The 18,105-nt window shown below is 49.3% G+C and overlaps 1 protein-coding gene across 1 annotated transcript; it reads right to left on the bottom strand.

Annotated features, from left to right (window-relative positions):
• Nucleotides 1–19: 19 nt before the first annotated feature.
• Nucleotides 20–17,606, bottom strand: crocc (ciliary rootlet coiled-coil, rootletin). The gene is made up of 37 exons (XM_084706317.1): nt 17,463–17,606; nt 15,145–15,271; nt 14,881–15,026; nt 13,996–14,184; nt 13,651–13,734; nt 13,476–13,576; nt 13,089–13,254; nt 12,860–12,966; nt 12,545–12,772; nt 12,273–12,363; nt 12,105–12,191; nt 11,600–11,809; nt 11,146–11,345; nt 10,699–10,881; nt 10,373–10,517; nt 10,143–10,289; nt 9,803–10,033; nt 9,426–9,619; nt 9,175–9,302; nt 8,808–8,977; nt 8,454–8,633; nt 8,087–8,221; nt 7,806–7,949; nt 7,416–7,654; nt 7,069–7,228; nt 6,733–6,900; nt 6,079–6,514; nt 5,806–5,963; nt 5,460–5,580; nt 5,177–5,340; nt 4,058–4,273; nt 3,710–3,934; nt 3,478–3,627; nt 2,941–3,141; nt 2,647–2,778; nt 1,100–1,273; nt 20–837 (listed from the first exon to the last, which is right to left on the bottom strand). The coding sequence occupies exons 1-37, from the start codon at nt 17,604–17,606 to the stop codon at nt 751–753; spliced, it is 6,168 nt and encodes a 2,055-aa protein (XP_084562443.1). The 3' UTR covers nt 20–750.
• Nucleotides 17,607–18,105: the final 499 nt, after the last annotated feature.

Below are 18,105 nucleotides of genomic sequence, written 5' to 3'. Positions count from 1 at the left end.
TCATCGAGATCTTCAGATGTAAAAAAAAAAAAAATGACAACATTGAAGAAAGTTTTGAAGCCGGATGAATCACAGGACAAACCCTCATATGGAGGCCAAATTGATTTTAGTATGATATACAGCAGTTCAAATGTATGACCATTCCCTTATACACAATCCCTTAGCAAATGACGTGTGCTGGTTCTGTACATTTCATAACACAGTACTTAAACTATGTAGTACACAGACTTTTTATAAATTATATATCCATACATTTCCATTGTAGTTAAGTCTACATCAGTTTGACAGTAATACCTATGTTAGTAGCATTAGCAGTATAAATCATCTAAAACATATTGTGCACACACACAGTACATAACACATGGTCTAATTTAGTCCCTCTCATGTGTTATTTATGCTTCAGTGTCTACCTACTGGTCCTGACAATCAATAAAATCACATTCTAGGAAATAGTGGGGACAGTAAAGTTCCTTTAAATAGTTGTTTAGTGAGTTGCCTGGTGCTGTCACTGAATCCAAAACTCATTCTCTTTGTAAGCGGATTTAAGGGAAGAGAATTCAACCCTGGACTGGCATATCTGTGGATGTCACTCCATGATTCCTAAAGCAGGCCTCGGTTCAGAGCCTGTCTGGATCTTGTGGTGTCTGAAGTTTCTCCCTGAGTAGGAGGAGAGCTGGAAAGTCATTGTTGCAATTACTGCTTCTCTAAGCATTTTTACAGTTATTGGTCCTCGGAGATAGGGGGTGCTATTCAGTTCCCCCCAGACATTACGGAGGGGGGCAGGGAGGGCTGTCGTCGCCTCATCTCCTGCTGCAGCTGCTCCTTTAGAGTGGACACCTTGGGAAATAGGAAATGAATTAGGAAGTTTGTGTCATATAAGACGAATCAGGAAGATTCCGCCGAACAAATTAAAGGTCAAGTTGGAGAGTCATTCTTTCGAACTACAGCATGGGGGGGCGTTTGTGTGTGTGTGTGTGTGGGGGGGCAGCTTTTGAAGAACCGACATCAAACAGTTGTTGACCATAAAAAGCACAGATTATATATGGTCCAGAACACACTAAGAATGTTCTGTGGGCCAAACTCTGTGGCTCACACACACCTGTTCCTCCAGGCCTTTGACCCTGTGGCGGTGTGCTCTCTCTCTAGCGGCCAGGGTCTTCTCAGCCTCCTTGTGGGCCAGCCTCAGCCTCTCGGCCTCACGCTGGACCTCCTCACGCTGCCGGGCCAAGCTCTCGCTCACACTGTGGGATTGCTCCATCTCGGCCAGCTGGGCCTAGTCATGAAGCATACACACAAACAAAACACACTAAAGTACAGAGGGGGATTCAGTTCTACTTCAAAATGGTTCACAGTTGTCAACCAGCTTTAACATACAATATATAGATACAGTTGCAATATAGTTGTTGAGGTCCTTGCCAATAGCATGTGGGGCACCATTGACGCAAAGATGACTAGTACTACTGTTTCTACAACAAACAGTCCACCTCCTGACTGTATCCACATTGCTCAAGGTGAATATAGCAGTCTCAGCTGAATACACTCTTTAAGCTTAGATATCAGTTTCCATTGTTGGTCATTGAAGAAGTGTGTGTCGTTGGATTTATTCCATGGTTGGATGCATGAACGTATACGTAAATACGTACACAACAAGATCAAAAGTATTCAATGAAAACAATTCCTTGACATTTTTGCGTCAATTGAATATTCCAGATGTTGTCTGTTGTATATTCTTACAAAACATGTTTACACTGCAACAGTAAGAGAAACACCCCAGGCTCAGATCTAAACTTTTCTAAACTCCCTCATGTTAAGCGGTCTAACTAGCAGCAGATGTACCAAGAGCCCAGAGCCCCCAGGCTATGGCCATTTCAGAGCTGAATCCAACCCTCTTACACATGGACATCCCTGAGCTCAAACACTAATAAGACTGAGTCTTGAGGGGGGGGAAATACATAAAAAAGAATGTACAATAATCAAAAGCTACGGCACTGTCTAACCAGGGAAATTCTTTGTAACGAATGGTGACTTTCTAGCCATAGCTATCGAGCACAAACTAGCCTTGTCTTTAAAACAGAAAAGAAGCAGACATTCACCAAACAATATGTCATTTTCGCAATAACGAGCTTGTCCTTTTCTCAAGGCAGCCAGTTAAAAAAATGCGGACTTCCAGATTCAACCAATCATTAAGGTAAATAGGTTTTGTTATGTGTGGTTTCACAGAAAAATTATAAAGTGTATTTTGGGGACAAAATGGGACGTCAAAACTCAAAATCATTCTAGCAAACACCTAAAAATGATGACAATCCTTCTTCTCTACAGTGCCCAAGAAAGAGAACTGAGATATAGCAGAACCTAGGTTATTAAGAAGCCCTATCCCTCACACCTTTGTAGCGTAAATCACAATAACAGCTGAGTGAACACACTCGACAGCAACGCATTCACCAGTCACCACACCACACAACACCAGGGCTGTCTCTCTGTCCTGCAGCCTGCCTGTTACCAGGGCGGTGTCTCTGTCCTGCAGCCAGCCTGTTACCAGGGCTGTGTCTCTGTCCTGCAGCCAGCCTGTTACCAGGGCTGTGTCTCTGTCCTGCAGCCTGCCTGGGGCAGAGCTGTTGTTGTGTCTGTGTCTGTCCTGCAGCCTACCTCCAGCAGAGCTGTCTGTCTCTGAGCATCCAGCAGCTCCTGCTCTGTGGTGTTGAGGGATCGGTCCAGACGGCTTTTCTCTGCAGACAGACGCATGCTGCCCTCCTCTGTCTTCAGCTTCTGGCGCTCCACCTATTGAACAGAGACAGTCACACACACACACACACACACACACAGATCTAAAAAGCAGTATACTGGTCTACATTTAACCACAAGTGTGTGTGCTAATGAAGGTGCTTACTGGGCGTGGTGTTTTCCCCGACTCGAGGCGGTGAACGTTCACTATACGCTAACCTTATCCAGTGTGCTCCTCAAGGCATTCTTGTCCTTCTCCAGACGGACAGCCTGTCTTTCTGCGTCTCTCTTCTCCGTCTCGAGCATGGCCACGGCCCTCTGGAGCCCTCGCAGTCTCTCCTCGGCTGACGCCCGCTCCGTCTGGGCGGACTGGGCACTGCGCTGGGTCTCCGCCAGACTGGCGGAGCGCAGACGCAGAGCCTGGGGGGGGGAGGGGGGGGAGACCGAGGGAGAAGACATCAGACATAGGTGAGTGAGAGGCTAGAGGTTAATCATGTATTTATCATTATAACAGTATGCATGAGTCATTCTATTTTATTGCATTATCTATGAGTGATGTGAACTCATCTGGACCAAAACCATAAACTTGTCTTCTACAGACAGAGTTCCAGTTGGAGTCATAATCACATTGTCCACAACTGTCCAATTCCCCCAGATCTCACAAATCCTTTAGGCTGATCTGCAGTATGGGTCACAGTCTCTTAGGCAGTCTTGACATTGAATCCATTGCTTTTCCCGATCCCTCCCATCCCTCACCTCTTGGGTGTGGGCCAGCTCCGCCTCCAGCTCTCCTCGTCTCAGCTCGCTCTGACTCAGATCACTCTGCAGGCTGTGCACACGCTCAGTAAGGACCGTCATGTTCCTCTTCCCCTCGGTCATGGCTGACCGCACCTCATCCAGAACCTCCTGAACACAGAGCTTCTGTCTTCATACTGAAACACAACTACGAAAAAGACTCTCTGTGTGCCCACTTCCATCCTCCACCTACCTGCAGCTGTCTCCTGTCCTGCTCTGCCAAGCACTGAGATTTCTGCACTGCTGCCAGGCGCCCCTGGGTGGTGCTGTGGGCTACAGTGGCTTCCTGAAGGCTCTGGCTGAGGGTCTGGTTCTTCTCCCGGAGAGAGGTCTCTCCTTCCTGGGCTTTGGACAGGGCCTGGCTAAGTTTTTCCACCTCTCTTAGAAGCGAGGAAACACGACTCTCCCCCTCGGCCACCTGGGACATACAATTACAGTTTGGATGAAGAACAAAAAAAAAACGAACTTTCCACTCACTTGACATCTTGTCATCCTGATCCTGTCCAGAGTACATCTGTGCTGCATCAGTTCTATACTGAACCTGTTTGAATAGGGAGTCGTGTCTGTCCTGGGTGGCCTGGGTCTCAGCCTCCCTATCCCCGAGGCTGAGCCTCACCCGTCCCAGCTCCCCCTCCAGGCTGCGCCTGCCCAGCTCCAGCCTGGTGGCCCGGGCCTCAGCGGCCTCCAGGGCCTCCCTCAGACGCCTGCGCTCAGCCTCCAGACGCACCTCACAGGCACGCTGCTTACTCAGCTGGTCCTGGAGGGCGAGAGGTGGAGGGCAGGAGAGGAGATAGAAGACAAGATGTGGAGAGAGAAACGTGACGGATTGAGTAAGGGCAGAGGTTGAGATGGGAGGAAGGGGATAAAGAGATGGATCTCAAGGTCAATTGTTGCAGTAATGTTTGTATGTTGTAAACTGACCCACTGACAGTCAACAAGTGGTTTGTCTAGTGAAAAGGACCTCAGGAATCATCTTGAACCTCAGGCCTTAGCAGCAGACAGGTAAACACAGACAGTCCACAAGTACATTCTCAAAAAGACCAGACTGATAGAAAACACAAATGGAGACAGCTGGCTTGAAACTTCGCCCTCGCTCTCACTGTCCCCTTTGTCTCTCCTTTTTGCTTCTCCTGACTCCCTTCCAAAAACGTAAATTTTTTAAATTCTCATAAATCCTTCCACATAGCCAACTCTGTCTTTTAGCTGTCTTTTCTCTTCCCTCTTATTCTACAAACCTTTGTTCTTGTTCCTTCCTTCCCCTCATCCAGCTATCCTCCTTGTGCCCATGCTCCCTCTGCTGTCTGCTATACAAACAGTTTCTGAAGGTGGCCTGAAGGCTGGCGTTAGGAGACTGGACATATGGAGTGTTGCTTTGCCAGGACATATGACATGGAAACAACAAATTGTTTCGGTGGCATCTGTTGTTGTGGCAATCCCCTGCAGCTTTGTCACTCCCCCATGAGGTCACACTCAGTGTCAGCATATGGCAATGTTGGCACATCCCTTTTCAGTACAGAGCAGTAGAGTCTGTGGTATGTTAGGTGTGTCAGTCGCTGTGTCTGATCAGCTGTAATGTGTTTGTCTGTACCTGAGTGTCTGTCTGTACCTGACTGTCTGTCTGTAGCTGACTGTCTGTCTGTACCTGACTGTCTGTCTGTACCTGAGTGTGTTTCTTCTCGGTGTCAGTGGCTTGCAGGGATCTCTCCAGCTCCTTGACTCGGTCAGCCAGAGCCCTCCTCTCCCTCTCGCCCCTCCGTGCCGCATCCTCCTGTTGCTGCAGCATGGCCTGGGTGGAGCTCAGACGGCCGTCCACGCCTCGCTTACCTGGGAACAGTCATGACCGCTACATTACAGATGCCAGTTTGTGTGTGTGTGTGTTTGTATGTGTGCTGTTGCCAGGCCAATAAGGTTTACAACCATGTACGCATGTGCACACTGCTCACCCTCCTGACACTCCTGGAGGGAGTTGTGGATCTGAACCAGACGGTTCTGAGCTGCTTCTCGCTCCGCTGTTACCTCCTCGATTTCCCGCTGTAGCGCCCCCAGCTGGCAGCGAGCGTCATCCTGCAACACAGCAACACAGTGCATGGGAGACCAGATTACAGAGAACTACATGTGGATCATAGAGGGGTATACGTCAATAGATTGTTGCATGTTTCATCATGTGTTATGGGGATAAACCGGACATACAGAATATCCATGAGATGATATGACATGTTATTTGTATCACTGTGCCCTGCGCCGTGCCCTGTGCCGTGCCCTGCGACGTGCCCTGCGCCGTGCTGTTACCCTGTCTCTCTGTGCATCACGCAACTCCTGGAGGAATTCTCGGAGGCCACAACGCAAGGTCTCTGGGTCCAACTCTGGCAAAGGCATGGGGGTGTCCCCCTTCTCCGGAGAGAGAGGTCTCAAACCCAGGGCATTGTCAGGGGTACTGCCCCGGAAATCTGGCACAAACAGGAAAAGGACTCGAGTCTTCTTGACGGATCTAGCACGTGTGTGAATGGTTGTGTGTTTAGTATGACGAATATTTCCCATCGTGCCCTTGTGTGTCCCCCTCACCTTTGGGAGGTGTCAATGAGCTCCGCATGGGTGAGAGGCTACGGTGACGGGCCATACTGCTGGGAGACGGCGAGCTACCTCCCGGACTCCTACCCCTGCCACCACCTGTGCTGCCCCTGCCACCAGCCCCTATGCCCAGCGTGCGGGTCAACGCCGACTGCAGGCTGCCCAGCCTGAACTCCAGCTCCCTGCGGCCGGCCTCGGCCCGGGCCAGCTCTGCCTCGGTGGCTGCCAGGCGGCCCTGGGCCTCGCTGAGCTGCAGGCTGGCCTGGGCCGCTGAGTCCTGGGCTGTCTGGGCCCGCAGGGACAGGTTCCTGGCCTCGTCCTGCAGCTTCTTCTCACATCCACGAGCTTCCTGCAGCTGGGCGGTGAGCTCCCTCTCACAGCCCCGCCAGCCTGACTCCGAGTCTGCCAGGCGCCGCTGGAGGACAGACAGCTGAGGGCAGGAGAGGAGAGGAGGAAGACGGGTTGAGAGGCTGGGACGAGAGGGAGCGGAGATGGCAAAAGTACACACATCCTTCACTCGTGTAGAAGTCAAGGTACTCATGTTTATGAAGTGCAGACCACTTTCATATTAATACCTGGCATCATCTGCTCTGCCTTATCATTTCTTCCCCCATTCGAACCTCCAACCATCCATCCCTCTATCCTCACCTCCTTCTTGATGCAGTTCCTGACTGTGTCTGCTTCAGTCAGCTTCTGCTTGAGGGAGAAGATGTCCCTCCCTCTCTCCTCCTCTCTCTGTTCCTCCAGGGAGAGGCGGGTCTGCAGCTCTGCCACCTCCTTCTCCTTCTGCTCCTTCTCTCCATCCAACACCTTCACCTGAGGGAGGGAGGGAGGGAGGGGCCTTTAGAAACCCTCACGGGTCATGTTTAACTGAGGAAGTGGTCATTTCCCCACTTGATTACATCTAGCATAAAGGTTGACAAGATACTAGGGGGTGTTGCTAGCTGGGGGTGTTGGTCTTGTGGCCTGGTGGTGCTGACGGACCTGTCTGCGGAGCTCCTGCAGCTCTCTGCGGGCCTCCAGGCGGGACTTCTCCACCTCCCTCAGGCAGCTGCGCAGCTCCAGCACCTCCCTCTGAGTAGCTGCCAGGCTCTCCTCCAGCACGGCCACACGCTGCTCCTTCTCCTCACACTGCCGCTTCACACTGGCACACACACAGTTTTCTAATTCGTACACAGACAGCTGCCACATAGTATGAAGTTGAAATGCACGGTTACGTTTTCAATTAAGTTTTCAACGTAATCATCAATCCAGCAACACTCCATTCCATTCATACATCTCAAAGCAGGCTTGTACACTGCTAGAATCAGATAGGTGTTGCCATATTCTACCTGATTCTCTCCATTTCAGCACTTCTCAATGTCTCCCTCAGCTGTCTGTTTGATTGGCTGAGAGTATCCTTTTCTTTGGTGACATCATCGAGGGTGCGATGTAACTCCACCCCATCCCTTCTGTAGCCCTCCCCGGTGTCCCGCGTTTGGTTGAGACGCCTCTCCGTCTCCAGCAAGTCCCTCCTCAGCTGGTCGCGACTCTCCTCACTGGCTGTTAGGGAGGCTCTGCACTCTTCCAACTGGAGGGCAGGGAGGGGGAAGTGTGGTAAACTACCAGGTGATTGCACACATCAAATCGTATTTCTGAAACGTCCTTGCATGTCCAAGAAATGGATCTCTTGTTGAATTTGCTCCCCCATCGCTAGCTCTCGGCCTCCGACCCTGCCTCACCTCTTTGAGGGCGGCGTCAGCGCGTGTCTGCAGGTCTGTGCAGCTCTCCTGCAGCCTGTGCAGGTCTCGCTCATGCAGGCTGGCAGCATCCTCCAGCTGGGAGCGAAGTTCCAGTAACTCCCCGGTCAGAGCTCCCACTGAGGCCTGAAGAAGGAGCAAGAGGGATCAGCGAAGTAGAAGGGGGAAATGTTCAAATCTAAGTGGCACGAAATATCAGTATACTATAGAATGGGCCTGATTGAATGAGTAACCATCGAACAGAACTCAGTGCTCGTATTCACCCTCTCCAGGTCTTTGTAGTGGGCTGACTCTCTGGCCAGTCTCTCCACCTCCAGCCCAGCAGTGGCCAGCTCAGCCTGCAGGGTGCACAGTTTCTCAGACAGACCTGCCTTCTCAGCCTCCTTTAGGGACAGCGCCTACAACAGGAAGACAGAAGTCCTTTGAAACAGCTGGTAGAAGAGCCAGGGACGGTCTCCGGGCGCAGCGGAGCAGGTTGAAACCCACACAGCAGGAAAAGGTACACAGGGGATTTTTGGGCCACACCATGTTTATGTTCTTATCTGCTCTTCCTTGTATTGGCCTCCTCCTATTTCCAGTCCCAGACCCCTAGCAGGCCTCTCCATGGAGCCTGAGAGTCAGGTCGCTCACCTGTTGCTTCTCTGTCTCGGCCTGGAGAAGACTCTGGTCTCTGTCGTGCTGCACACTCCGGACCTCCTCCCTCAGCTCCTCTCCCTCTCTCTCCGCTCTGAGAAGCTGCTCTTCTGCCTCCTGCCTCAACCTCCTCAGCACTGCCTCCTGTTCGCTCACCAGACTGCAGCGGAGGGCCTCCTATATACAAACATAAACGTGATACTCAGTCACTAGAGTCAATACTGGAACAGAACCAGACAGAGGGGATTTATGTCCCATCAAATCCTTGAACCTGAACCCTAGCACTACTGAGATGAATAGCAACCGATATGGTAGCTAGCATGAGAGTGGGGTAGCTTTGGCCTCTCTCACCTTCTCAGCGGCCAGTTTCTCCAGTTCCTCCTGGTGGTCAGATATGGCATTGCGCAAGTTCTGCTGGGCCTCCAGCTGAGTAATGCTGAGGGCCTGGGCGAGAGCCTCTCTCTCCCTCTCACTGCGGGCTAACGCGTTCTCTCCCTCCGAACGCACCCGCCGCAGCTCAGCTGCACAGTCACCAGGGACAGAGAGCGTTACACCGCACCACAGCAGCATAGCAATAAACCCTCAATCAACCACTCTCGAAACTCCCTTTCTCTCCAACTACACATCAAGTTTATCTATCTCAGCTCATGAAACATGTTCAAATTGATGGCCAGATTCAATTGTTTTCATGTTTTTCCTTCCCAGATGTGTTTTTTACCGGTGGAGCTCTCGGTGCGGAGCCTGAAGGTCTGGTTCTCACTCTCCAGCTGCTCCCTTCGAGACTCCAGCTGAACCAGCTGCTGCTGCACCTCAAACAGGCTGGTCTCCAGCGCCTCCCGCTCAGACCTGCCCAGGGACGGGAACACAGGTTAACGACCGACGCACACTCACATACACACACCCACAAATGTCTGGAAACACTCCCACACAAAAATTTGCACATTTTCACACACACACACACAGTCTGACCTGAATGCAGCTAGTTCCTCTGTCAGAATGGCATTCTCTCTCTCCGATGCAGTCAGCTGAACGACTAGCCCCGCCTTCTCTCTGGTCAGCTCCGCCCGACCCCGCCCCACCTCCTCCAAAGCTACTCCCTGCCGTTGCTCCTCGCCACGAGCAAGGCCCAGCTCAGTGCTGAGGGAGCTCACCTCCCCACACAGCTGTCAGTCAGGGGGTCAGAGGTCAGCAGGGAGAGAAAGGGGTATGCAGTACAGTAGTGTGTCATTCAGAACTAGTACAACCATTGCTGTTAAAATGAATTAATATTTCTGGTAAACACTTGTAGATGGAGACATGGTATTGAGATGAAGCGACAGGTCAGTAGTGTAAGGATGCATGCCGACCTGAGTGACTTTGTCCTGAAGCTTGACTCTTTCAGCCCTGAGGGTCTGAAGCTCAGCCTCTATCCCCACCCTGCTCATCTCAGTGTCCTGCAGCGACTGGTAGAGAGAGAGACGGGCGGAGTCCAGCTCTAGCCGGTCCTGCTCCAATCGGACCAGCTCATCTCTAATTGTCAGCTTCTCTTGCTCTGCCTCCCGTTTCTGAGCACACAAATGGGCCTTCTCCTCCTCCAGCTGATCAAACACAACGAGATGCCAGACTTACACCCACACTCCAAGACCTAGTAAACTTAAGACATACCAACACAGCCACACACACAGAGAGCTGCTACTGGTGTCTCACCTGACTGATGATTGTGTTGAGGTCAGTCTTGTCCTGGGCCAGGCCCTTGTTCATGCTGCCCATCTTGGACAGAGAGTCCCTGAGGGCAGCCTCCTCGGACCGGAGTTTGTTGACCAGCAGCGAGAGTTCTGCATTACTGCTCTCAGCCTGGAAGAGAGGGGGAGGGTCAGGCTTTAAATGCAGGATGGATAACAGAAGCTGCGTAACAGAAGTGCGTGTGTTTTTCTAACCCGCGCCAGAGCCTCAGTAAGCTGGGTTCTTTCTCCCTCCAGAAGCTGCTTCTCCACCTCCCGCTGCTGGTGCGTCTCCCTCACTGAGGACAGCTCTCCGCGCTGGGCCGAGGCACGGCACTCACTCTGCTCCCACTGCTTCTGACTGGGATGGGGAGAGTGGAAGATCACTGAGGAGGCTTTTCCACACCGTTATACTCCATCATCTTCCGCTCTTTAACCCACGGAAGCTCTAGAACCTTCTTCTCAAACCCTTTCCTTTGATCCCTCTCTTTACTCTTCCTTACCCTCTCTCCTCCCTCTCTTCCCACAGCTCCTCCACTTACACTCGCTCTGTCTCCGCCTTGGCTCGGTCTCGCTCCTGGCTGATGGCTTGCTTCTCCTCCTTCTCACGGTCTCTCTCTCTCAGGGCCGAGGTCACAGACAGTTGGAGTCTCTCACAGTCCATCTGCAGGGCCTGAGCCTGGCTCTGTGCTGCCTGAGCTGCCCTCTCCACACTGGCCCTCTCACTACCACAGGAAGAACAGGAGGACGCAATTAGGAGGTAAACAGGAACACAGGTTGATTTGAAAAGCATGAAAGGGTTGTCAGAGATGTAAGAAATCATTAACTACAGTAAGTGTTTGTGTGTGAGGTCAAACATTATTAGAACCAGTTCTCCGTCTCCACTAATATTGAGTACAAGGGTTCTCCAAGTTGATTTCTAACCAGGAAACCCCCATGGATCAATCAGCAACCAGCCAGCCTAATTCAGCCCTGCATGGTTTACCTACCTGGCAAGGGCATCTCTGTCCTGTTTCAGCCTGTCCCTCTCCCTCTGCATGGTGTCTTTCTCTCTCTGGGCAGCGTCCCTCTCTCCCTGCAGGGTCTGGCTGCGCTGCTCCACTTCTCGCCTGGAGGACTCGGCCTCAGTCAGCTGCCTGCGTAGCTGCTGCACAGAGGACTGTGCGCTCGTCAGGCGCCCGCGCAGATCCTGCACAACACACCGTGCCAAATGGACAAATGGACACAATTGTGGAGAAAGACCTTGTGCATCTTTGTCACAATGCCCCTATAATGTGCCTGGGGAAAGGAGACGTGCACGACAGGTTGTTGCGGTGAATATGACTGATGGATATTACTGCACTGCGGGTGTATTCCTATGGAAATGTGCACCAAAGTACAGCATGCACAGTATATATCAGACAGAGTTCAATCCAGTTTTGCTGAACCGAGAGGCTCCATTACCTGCAGTTGGAGCTGTCTGCTGCTCACTGCCGAGCGCAGAGCGGACAGGCTAGCCTCTGGGAGGGGCACCCACGAGGTACGTGATGGGGAGGAGGATCGCCGTGGAGATGAGGAGCGATGTGGGGAGGAGCCGCGGAGTAGGGCCAACATGGGGGCTCCGCTGCTGTCCTGATCTGCTTCTGAGGAGGAGTCTCCATCTGACAGGACGGACTGGGGAGAGGATGTTGGGAATGGATTTACTCATGTGAGTGTGTGTCTGCATGTGTGTGTGTGTGTCTGCATGTGTGTGTGAGTGTGTGTCTGCATGTGTGTGTGTGTGTCTGCATGTGTGTGTGTGTCTGCATGTGTGTGTGAGTGTGTGTCTGCATGTGTGTGTGTGTGTGTGTCTGCATGTGTGTGTGAGTGTGTGTCTGCATGTGTGTGTGTGTGTGTGAGTGTGTGTCTGCATGTGTGTGTGACTGTGTGTCTGCATGTGTGTGTGTGTGTTTGTGTGTGCTATTTCTACCTGGGCAATATCCCTCAGTGTGTCCAGCAGAGTATCCATGTGGGTTCTCATCACTTGCAGGTCGGACTCATCGTTGCCACTCTGCTCCTGTAACGCAGTTAGACCCAACACAGTCAGATGTTGAGGGTCTTGAGGACATATCCTAGCTGGGTCAGTGGCCAGTCTCACCTCCAGCCTCCTGGTCAGAGTGACCAAGTCTCTGTCTTTATCCTCCAGTTGTCCTTTCATCCTCTCTGCCTCCCGCACCGCATCTGAAAACCTGATGACACATACAAAGTCATAAAATACGATAACAAACCAAAAAGCACCTTGTGTCGACCATTTCGTTGAACACTCTTAGTGCTACGAAATGGAAATGAAGAACTATCAAGAATAAAGTGCACCCAAAACTAACAGACAGACGAGACTGAAAGACCCGTAAACCCTCATCCCTTGCTGACCTGGCGTTAAGCTCCGCCCTCTCCGAGTCTGTCCTGGTCTGCAGGCTCATCATCTCCGCCACGCGTTCTCTCAGCTGCAGCTCCAGCTGCGCCCGCAGCGCCGTCTCACGCTCCAGCGTCAGGGCAGCCCCACCCTCCCGGCTTCGCAACGAGGCGTTGAGGCCAGTGCATGCCGACTGTGCCGACTGAGACGTCCTCGCCAGCTCGTTACGCATGTCCGACAGGTCCCTGAAGGGCCACAGCAAAGTGCACACGTTACAAGAAGTCGACGTCAGGGTGTAAGTAGTATGTGTCGCGTAACAGTGTCGCTCAAACCTTTCTGTGGCACTCTTCAGCTCACACACATGCCTTCGGAAGCCCACCACCTGTCGCCATAGTGACAGTAGCCTACTATGCTCACTGCTGAAATAACTGTGAAAAGACTGAAAGTGACAGAGACTCATGGTCAGGTATAACAAGGAGACTGTCAACAGGTATGATCCTTATATGGCTTTTTATTTATGTATTTATTGGACGAACTCCTCTTCTTAATCAAATTCCCCACCTCTTCCTCTCTCCTCCAATCAGACTCCCTCTGCTCCAGCTCCTCCCTGGCTTTGGTCCAATCAACAGTGAGCCTGCGAAGGTCTTGGCTGAGCGCCTCATTGGCCAACCCAGCCTGCTCCAGCTGCTCTCTCAACATGGCATTCACCGCTGAAAGACTGCTGCTTCTGAAGAGGCAATGTCAAGTCTTATAACAAACTAAGAGAATGGAGGGCTATTTAATGACCCAGAAAACCTTTCAATGCTCCTGTTTCTACCAGTCAAACAAGTTCTCCTAGCAATGATGTCAATAAACCAGACCACGGTAACCTGTACATGTACAGTAACCTGTACATTTTTATTTGATTGCATTTGATATTCTTTGCACCAGTTTGGCTTAAATACTTGCCTTTGCTGTTCCTCTTCCAATCGGATAAGAGCATTTTCCAGGTCGCTACCTGGATCATCCTCTCCTCCATGGTGATTGTTGCTTGACAAATCACAGCGTCCCTAAGTGGAGGTCATCCATTGTTAATTCAAATTTCAGTGGCACTGTAGTTGTATGTTGCTGAAGCAACACTCACACTTAGTCTGTGCTGCTCAAGCTCTGAGGACCTCTCCAACAGTGTCTGCTCAAGATCCCCACATCTCTTCTTGTACTGCAACACCTGAGACCAGCAGACAAAAGCGTGGTTACAATGAACATTTTACAATGACAAGATAAATGGGAATAACTAAAGGCCAACTTTGAAGCTTTATTAAGCTTGTGTTCCATAATCAGGCCCATACATCAAGCTCTTCACATAATGATCAGAGATTCAACAGGGTAAACTTGTAGTCAACAGACCAACCGGTCCACAAGCTCAACAAGTAAAGCCTTCATCAACAAGGGGAACCAGGCTGAATAGAAAATGAGGTATTCTGGGTACCTTGGCCTGAAGTTTCTGCACTAGCTGAGCCTGCCTCTGCTGCCCCTCCTGGTAAGCGGTGATCTTGCGCTTGTAGGCCGCCTGCTCCTCGTCCAGACGTCTGCGCAGGTCCACATTCTGCTGGGCAAGGCTGCGAGACTCGGGGGAATCCTGCTCCTCACCTGTCTCCAGACGTAGAGTCTGCTCCAGCTGCGCTCAGGGCACAGTGCAGGGAGTTTATTAGTAAGAACTAACCAACTAACACTCACTTGAGTATTACAAACCATTTATGGAGAATACATGCAAGGACAAGAGCCAAGACAATCCATTACTGCATTTTGAGTTCCTTAATGTAATGAATCTGCATTTTAAATAGATAATGATTTATTTGGATTCATCAAAAATAAATGTAGTTTGTCAGTTGGTGTCATAAGCACAGCTATTCTGTTTGCAGTAGCTTTCAGCTTTGTATACCCTCCCAGACCCCCACTTCTCCCCACCGAGGCCCCTGTTTACAATCACCATGGGTGACAAACGCCATAGCAACATGCCACTCCAGACCCTGTAACCAGGGAGACAGACAAATCTCACCCTGGACAGACAAAGGAAATACTAAAAGGGAAATAAGGAAAATAGTGCCTTGCTTTTCACTATATACACTCATCAAATATCTCTTTGAAAGTCGTGTGGTTTATTGCAATTCCAAACATTACACCTTAAGCATAAAGATTCCAGACCACAATGGTTGCTAAACTATTAAACAGCTATTAGCCAGCTTATTTCCGTACTCATACCTCTCCATTCACGTTCATGTTATTTCCCATTTGTCCTGTTAACCCATGTCTTTCTCCACACCGTTAGTACTGTCAATTGTCCCATATTTTGCTGCCTGTCATTATCTCTCACCCTCTCGCTGATGGCACTGTACTTGATGGCCAGCTCATCTCGGTCTGCCCTGCTGTGCGCTAGCAGGTCCTCCAGCCTTCCCAGCTCACCCTGCAACACTCTGTTCTCCTCCTGGAGGGACATGACTGAGGACATGGCCCCTGCTGCTGCAACAGGGAGGAGAAAAGAAAGATGGACACTCACACACTGACATAAACACTCGTATGCACACCGTCTTATTCTAAGAATAGCTAACCAACAGTGCAAAGATGGCTGAACACTCACAGTTATCGTTGAGGTTTTTGGTGACAATTTCTCTGACCCGTGCAGGTAAACACGTGGGTGGGCCGTCTGGGGAGGAGCCTCGAACTGTCAGCCTCTTCTCCTCAGACAGGACGCTCTCCTCCAGCCTCTGAGACAGAGAGAGAGAGACAAAGAGAGAGAGAGAGACAAAGAGAGAGAGAAATAGAAGAACATGATAACAGCTGTTATGGACACTTGAATCTAAGAAAAAAAAGATATAAGGCAAGAGTGCAAACAGAATGCTGTAGCACTGTTTCAGAAAGCACAGCAATCACAATCACCTAATCAAAGTTGGAAATACAGTATAGTATAGTATAGTATAGTATAGTATAGTATAGTATAGTATAGTATAGTATAGTATAGTATAGTATAGTATAGTATAGTATAGTATAGTATAGTATAGTATATGTGCACATGTAGGCCTCTAACTTTTTGTTGTTGCACAAACCCAACTAGGTGCTGGGGCTATTTGCTGCCAGGAGGGCAGGTGGTGTCTCAGCAGTCACCCGTGACACTATTTTGAACAGTATGGAACCCTCATTTCACACTCACACTCAAGTCAAAAGACACAAAATCCCTACAACAGTGTTAAGGAACCCATTATGCTTCTTTTTACAAGAATAAACAATTATCACATATAACTGAAGACAAGCGGGTATATTCTACTTTATTTTGTCTGACATCGAAGGAAGGAAACACCGACATCATCACCTGTATGACAGATTCCAATTTGGAATCCTCGGTGGAATTCTCTGTGGCGCTCATTGAAAATTCAGCTGAGGGACGCGATGCCAAACTCCACGTTCCTTCCTAGCACGGGTAGCGTTCAGAAATTGGATTAACCGTCGGTTTAAATAGCAATTAAAAGGGCACGAGCGTTACCCTGGTTAAAAAAGCATTTGCTAAAATAAAAAAACAGGATTTCACGTTATAGACACTTATAGTCCAGTTGTTGATAGTTTGGGCGAATCTATCTTATCTTCCGCAGTTTATTAACTGCGCGTCTTGCTCTGTCCCTTCTCTCCTGGACTGTCAAGGCAGAGATTGAGGACAAGGAGGATTAGCAGATTTACCCCCCACTCTCCTCCCTCCCTCCTTCCCTTTCACTCTCGCTGTGCTTACTTTCACTGCGCATTCTTTTACTTTGGATTTAATTGGATGGTTAGAACCCGTAGCACAGTGATTTACATGTAGGTAGTCTAGGGGCTATAGGCCAATTCTTAAAATGGGGAATATAGCCCAATGAAAGGCTAAGGTTTTTGTTAATTTAAGATTTCATTTTAAGATTTTTTACTTTCTCGTGTGCATGTAACTAAGCAGATAGGCTATATAAAGGATTCACATAATTCAGGACTAATTCTTTTAATTCTAAATTTGCATCACTTCATTTAACTTTAGGCTATAACCCATAAAGTCCATGTCCCTGTCACACCTATATTTGAAAAGTATGTAGGCCTACAATACCATTGACAATAATTAGGCCTACTGACTGGAATTTGCTCAGATCTTTTACAAGGCAATTTGAGTGTCCATCTCAACCACCCTTAACCAACCACTTCAATGCTTAAAACCAAAGGTTTCCATGGTAACATGAATGCAAAGGGAAAGGTAGCCTATATCAATTGCAGATTTTCATGAAACCCAGTTCACCGTCGACACAGGTTTAACAGATTTTGCCGTTTTTTACCAACCCAGATTGCCGATGTACAGCCACAATTAATTATTGTAGCCTCGGCCCTACAGGTTACATTATTTGCCACTATAAGGGACCATCTCATTGTCTGACATGAGACGATGCATGGAAGGGATTGATTAATGGTTTACTGCAAAGTGGCAATAGCCACAATGAGACCTCAACCACTGACGCCCAGTCGACCATCCCTCAAAAAGTTTGAAACATTGTTGCAGGGCGGGGTGATGGGCGGCAACAAGTAAACATAGACAGATTGAACAAAAGCAGAAATGAACGTGTCGATGGCCTACAACTTCAGACTTTTCCTTTTAAAAGGCTTTAACGTTTATCTTTATAGCCACCGCTGCTTTTGTACAGTTCTGTAACCACATAGGCTACAGACGTGACGCTAGCACACTTCAACAGCCGGCCCATAATTGTCAAGAGATGCCAACAAAAAACATCCAACGTTTTTGGTTTTGATAGATCCCACGCCGATCGAGAACAGCAAAAGGAAAAGGAATTAGCACTCAGATTTCTACTGTGATTTGAAGGATGGTAGGTTGCGCACTTCCTTCGAACTCTGAGAATCGTTTTTACACATCATAGCCTTTACACAGAATCTCACCTCAAATAAATGCAGACTTGCATTTGCGCCAGTTCCATCATGTCTATTCTGTAATAATAACGACGGCTGCTGCTGGTTCAAAATATTTTCCGAAAAAAGTGCCTTGCAAGGCGCAGCCGTGGATTCGCTATTCAATCTGTACATAGCCTTTTCCGGGGAGGGACCAACAAGCGCTTGGACCTCACTACATTACACCATAGTGACAAATGCAACTGGAACACTTAGAAGTACATAACAATAAACATTTAAACCGTAAATTATATAGAGCTTTTAAGTTTGATGAAAACGAAGAATCTAAATTGACAATTAACAAATGTTTATCCGTCAGCTGTGCATGATACCTAGTCTACAAAATGCACTGCTGTCTTCTGAAATGACAGCAGAGGTATTCTCCAGTTTAAATGACAATTTAGTCAATTATCCCAACCTACTTCAGGAAGAAACTCCCTCCTCTTGGGCACTGACACGAAACAAGTGCAGTGGATGCTTGGGGTTGTCCCATCTACGTTATCCTGACAAACAAACAGAGCCATGGAGACCAGACACAGACTTCCATTCTACCTACCCATTCATCCTTACGTTCTACTTACCCATTCTACTACAATAGCCTTGCATGTATGGCTCTTCTCAAATACAAGCAGAA

The sequence above is a fragment of the Hypomesus nipponensis genome, chromosome 9 (assembly GCF_054491055.1).
Source record: "Hypomesus nipponensis isolate SF chromosome 9, ASM5449105v1, whole genome shotgun sequence".
Lineage (NCBI taxonomy): Eukaryota > Metazoa > Chordata > Actinopteri > Osmeriformes > Osmeridae > Hypomesus > Hypomesus nipponensis.
This window is presented reverse-complemented; position numbering and strand designations above follow the sequence as displayed.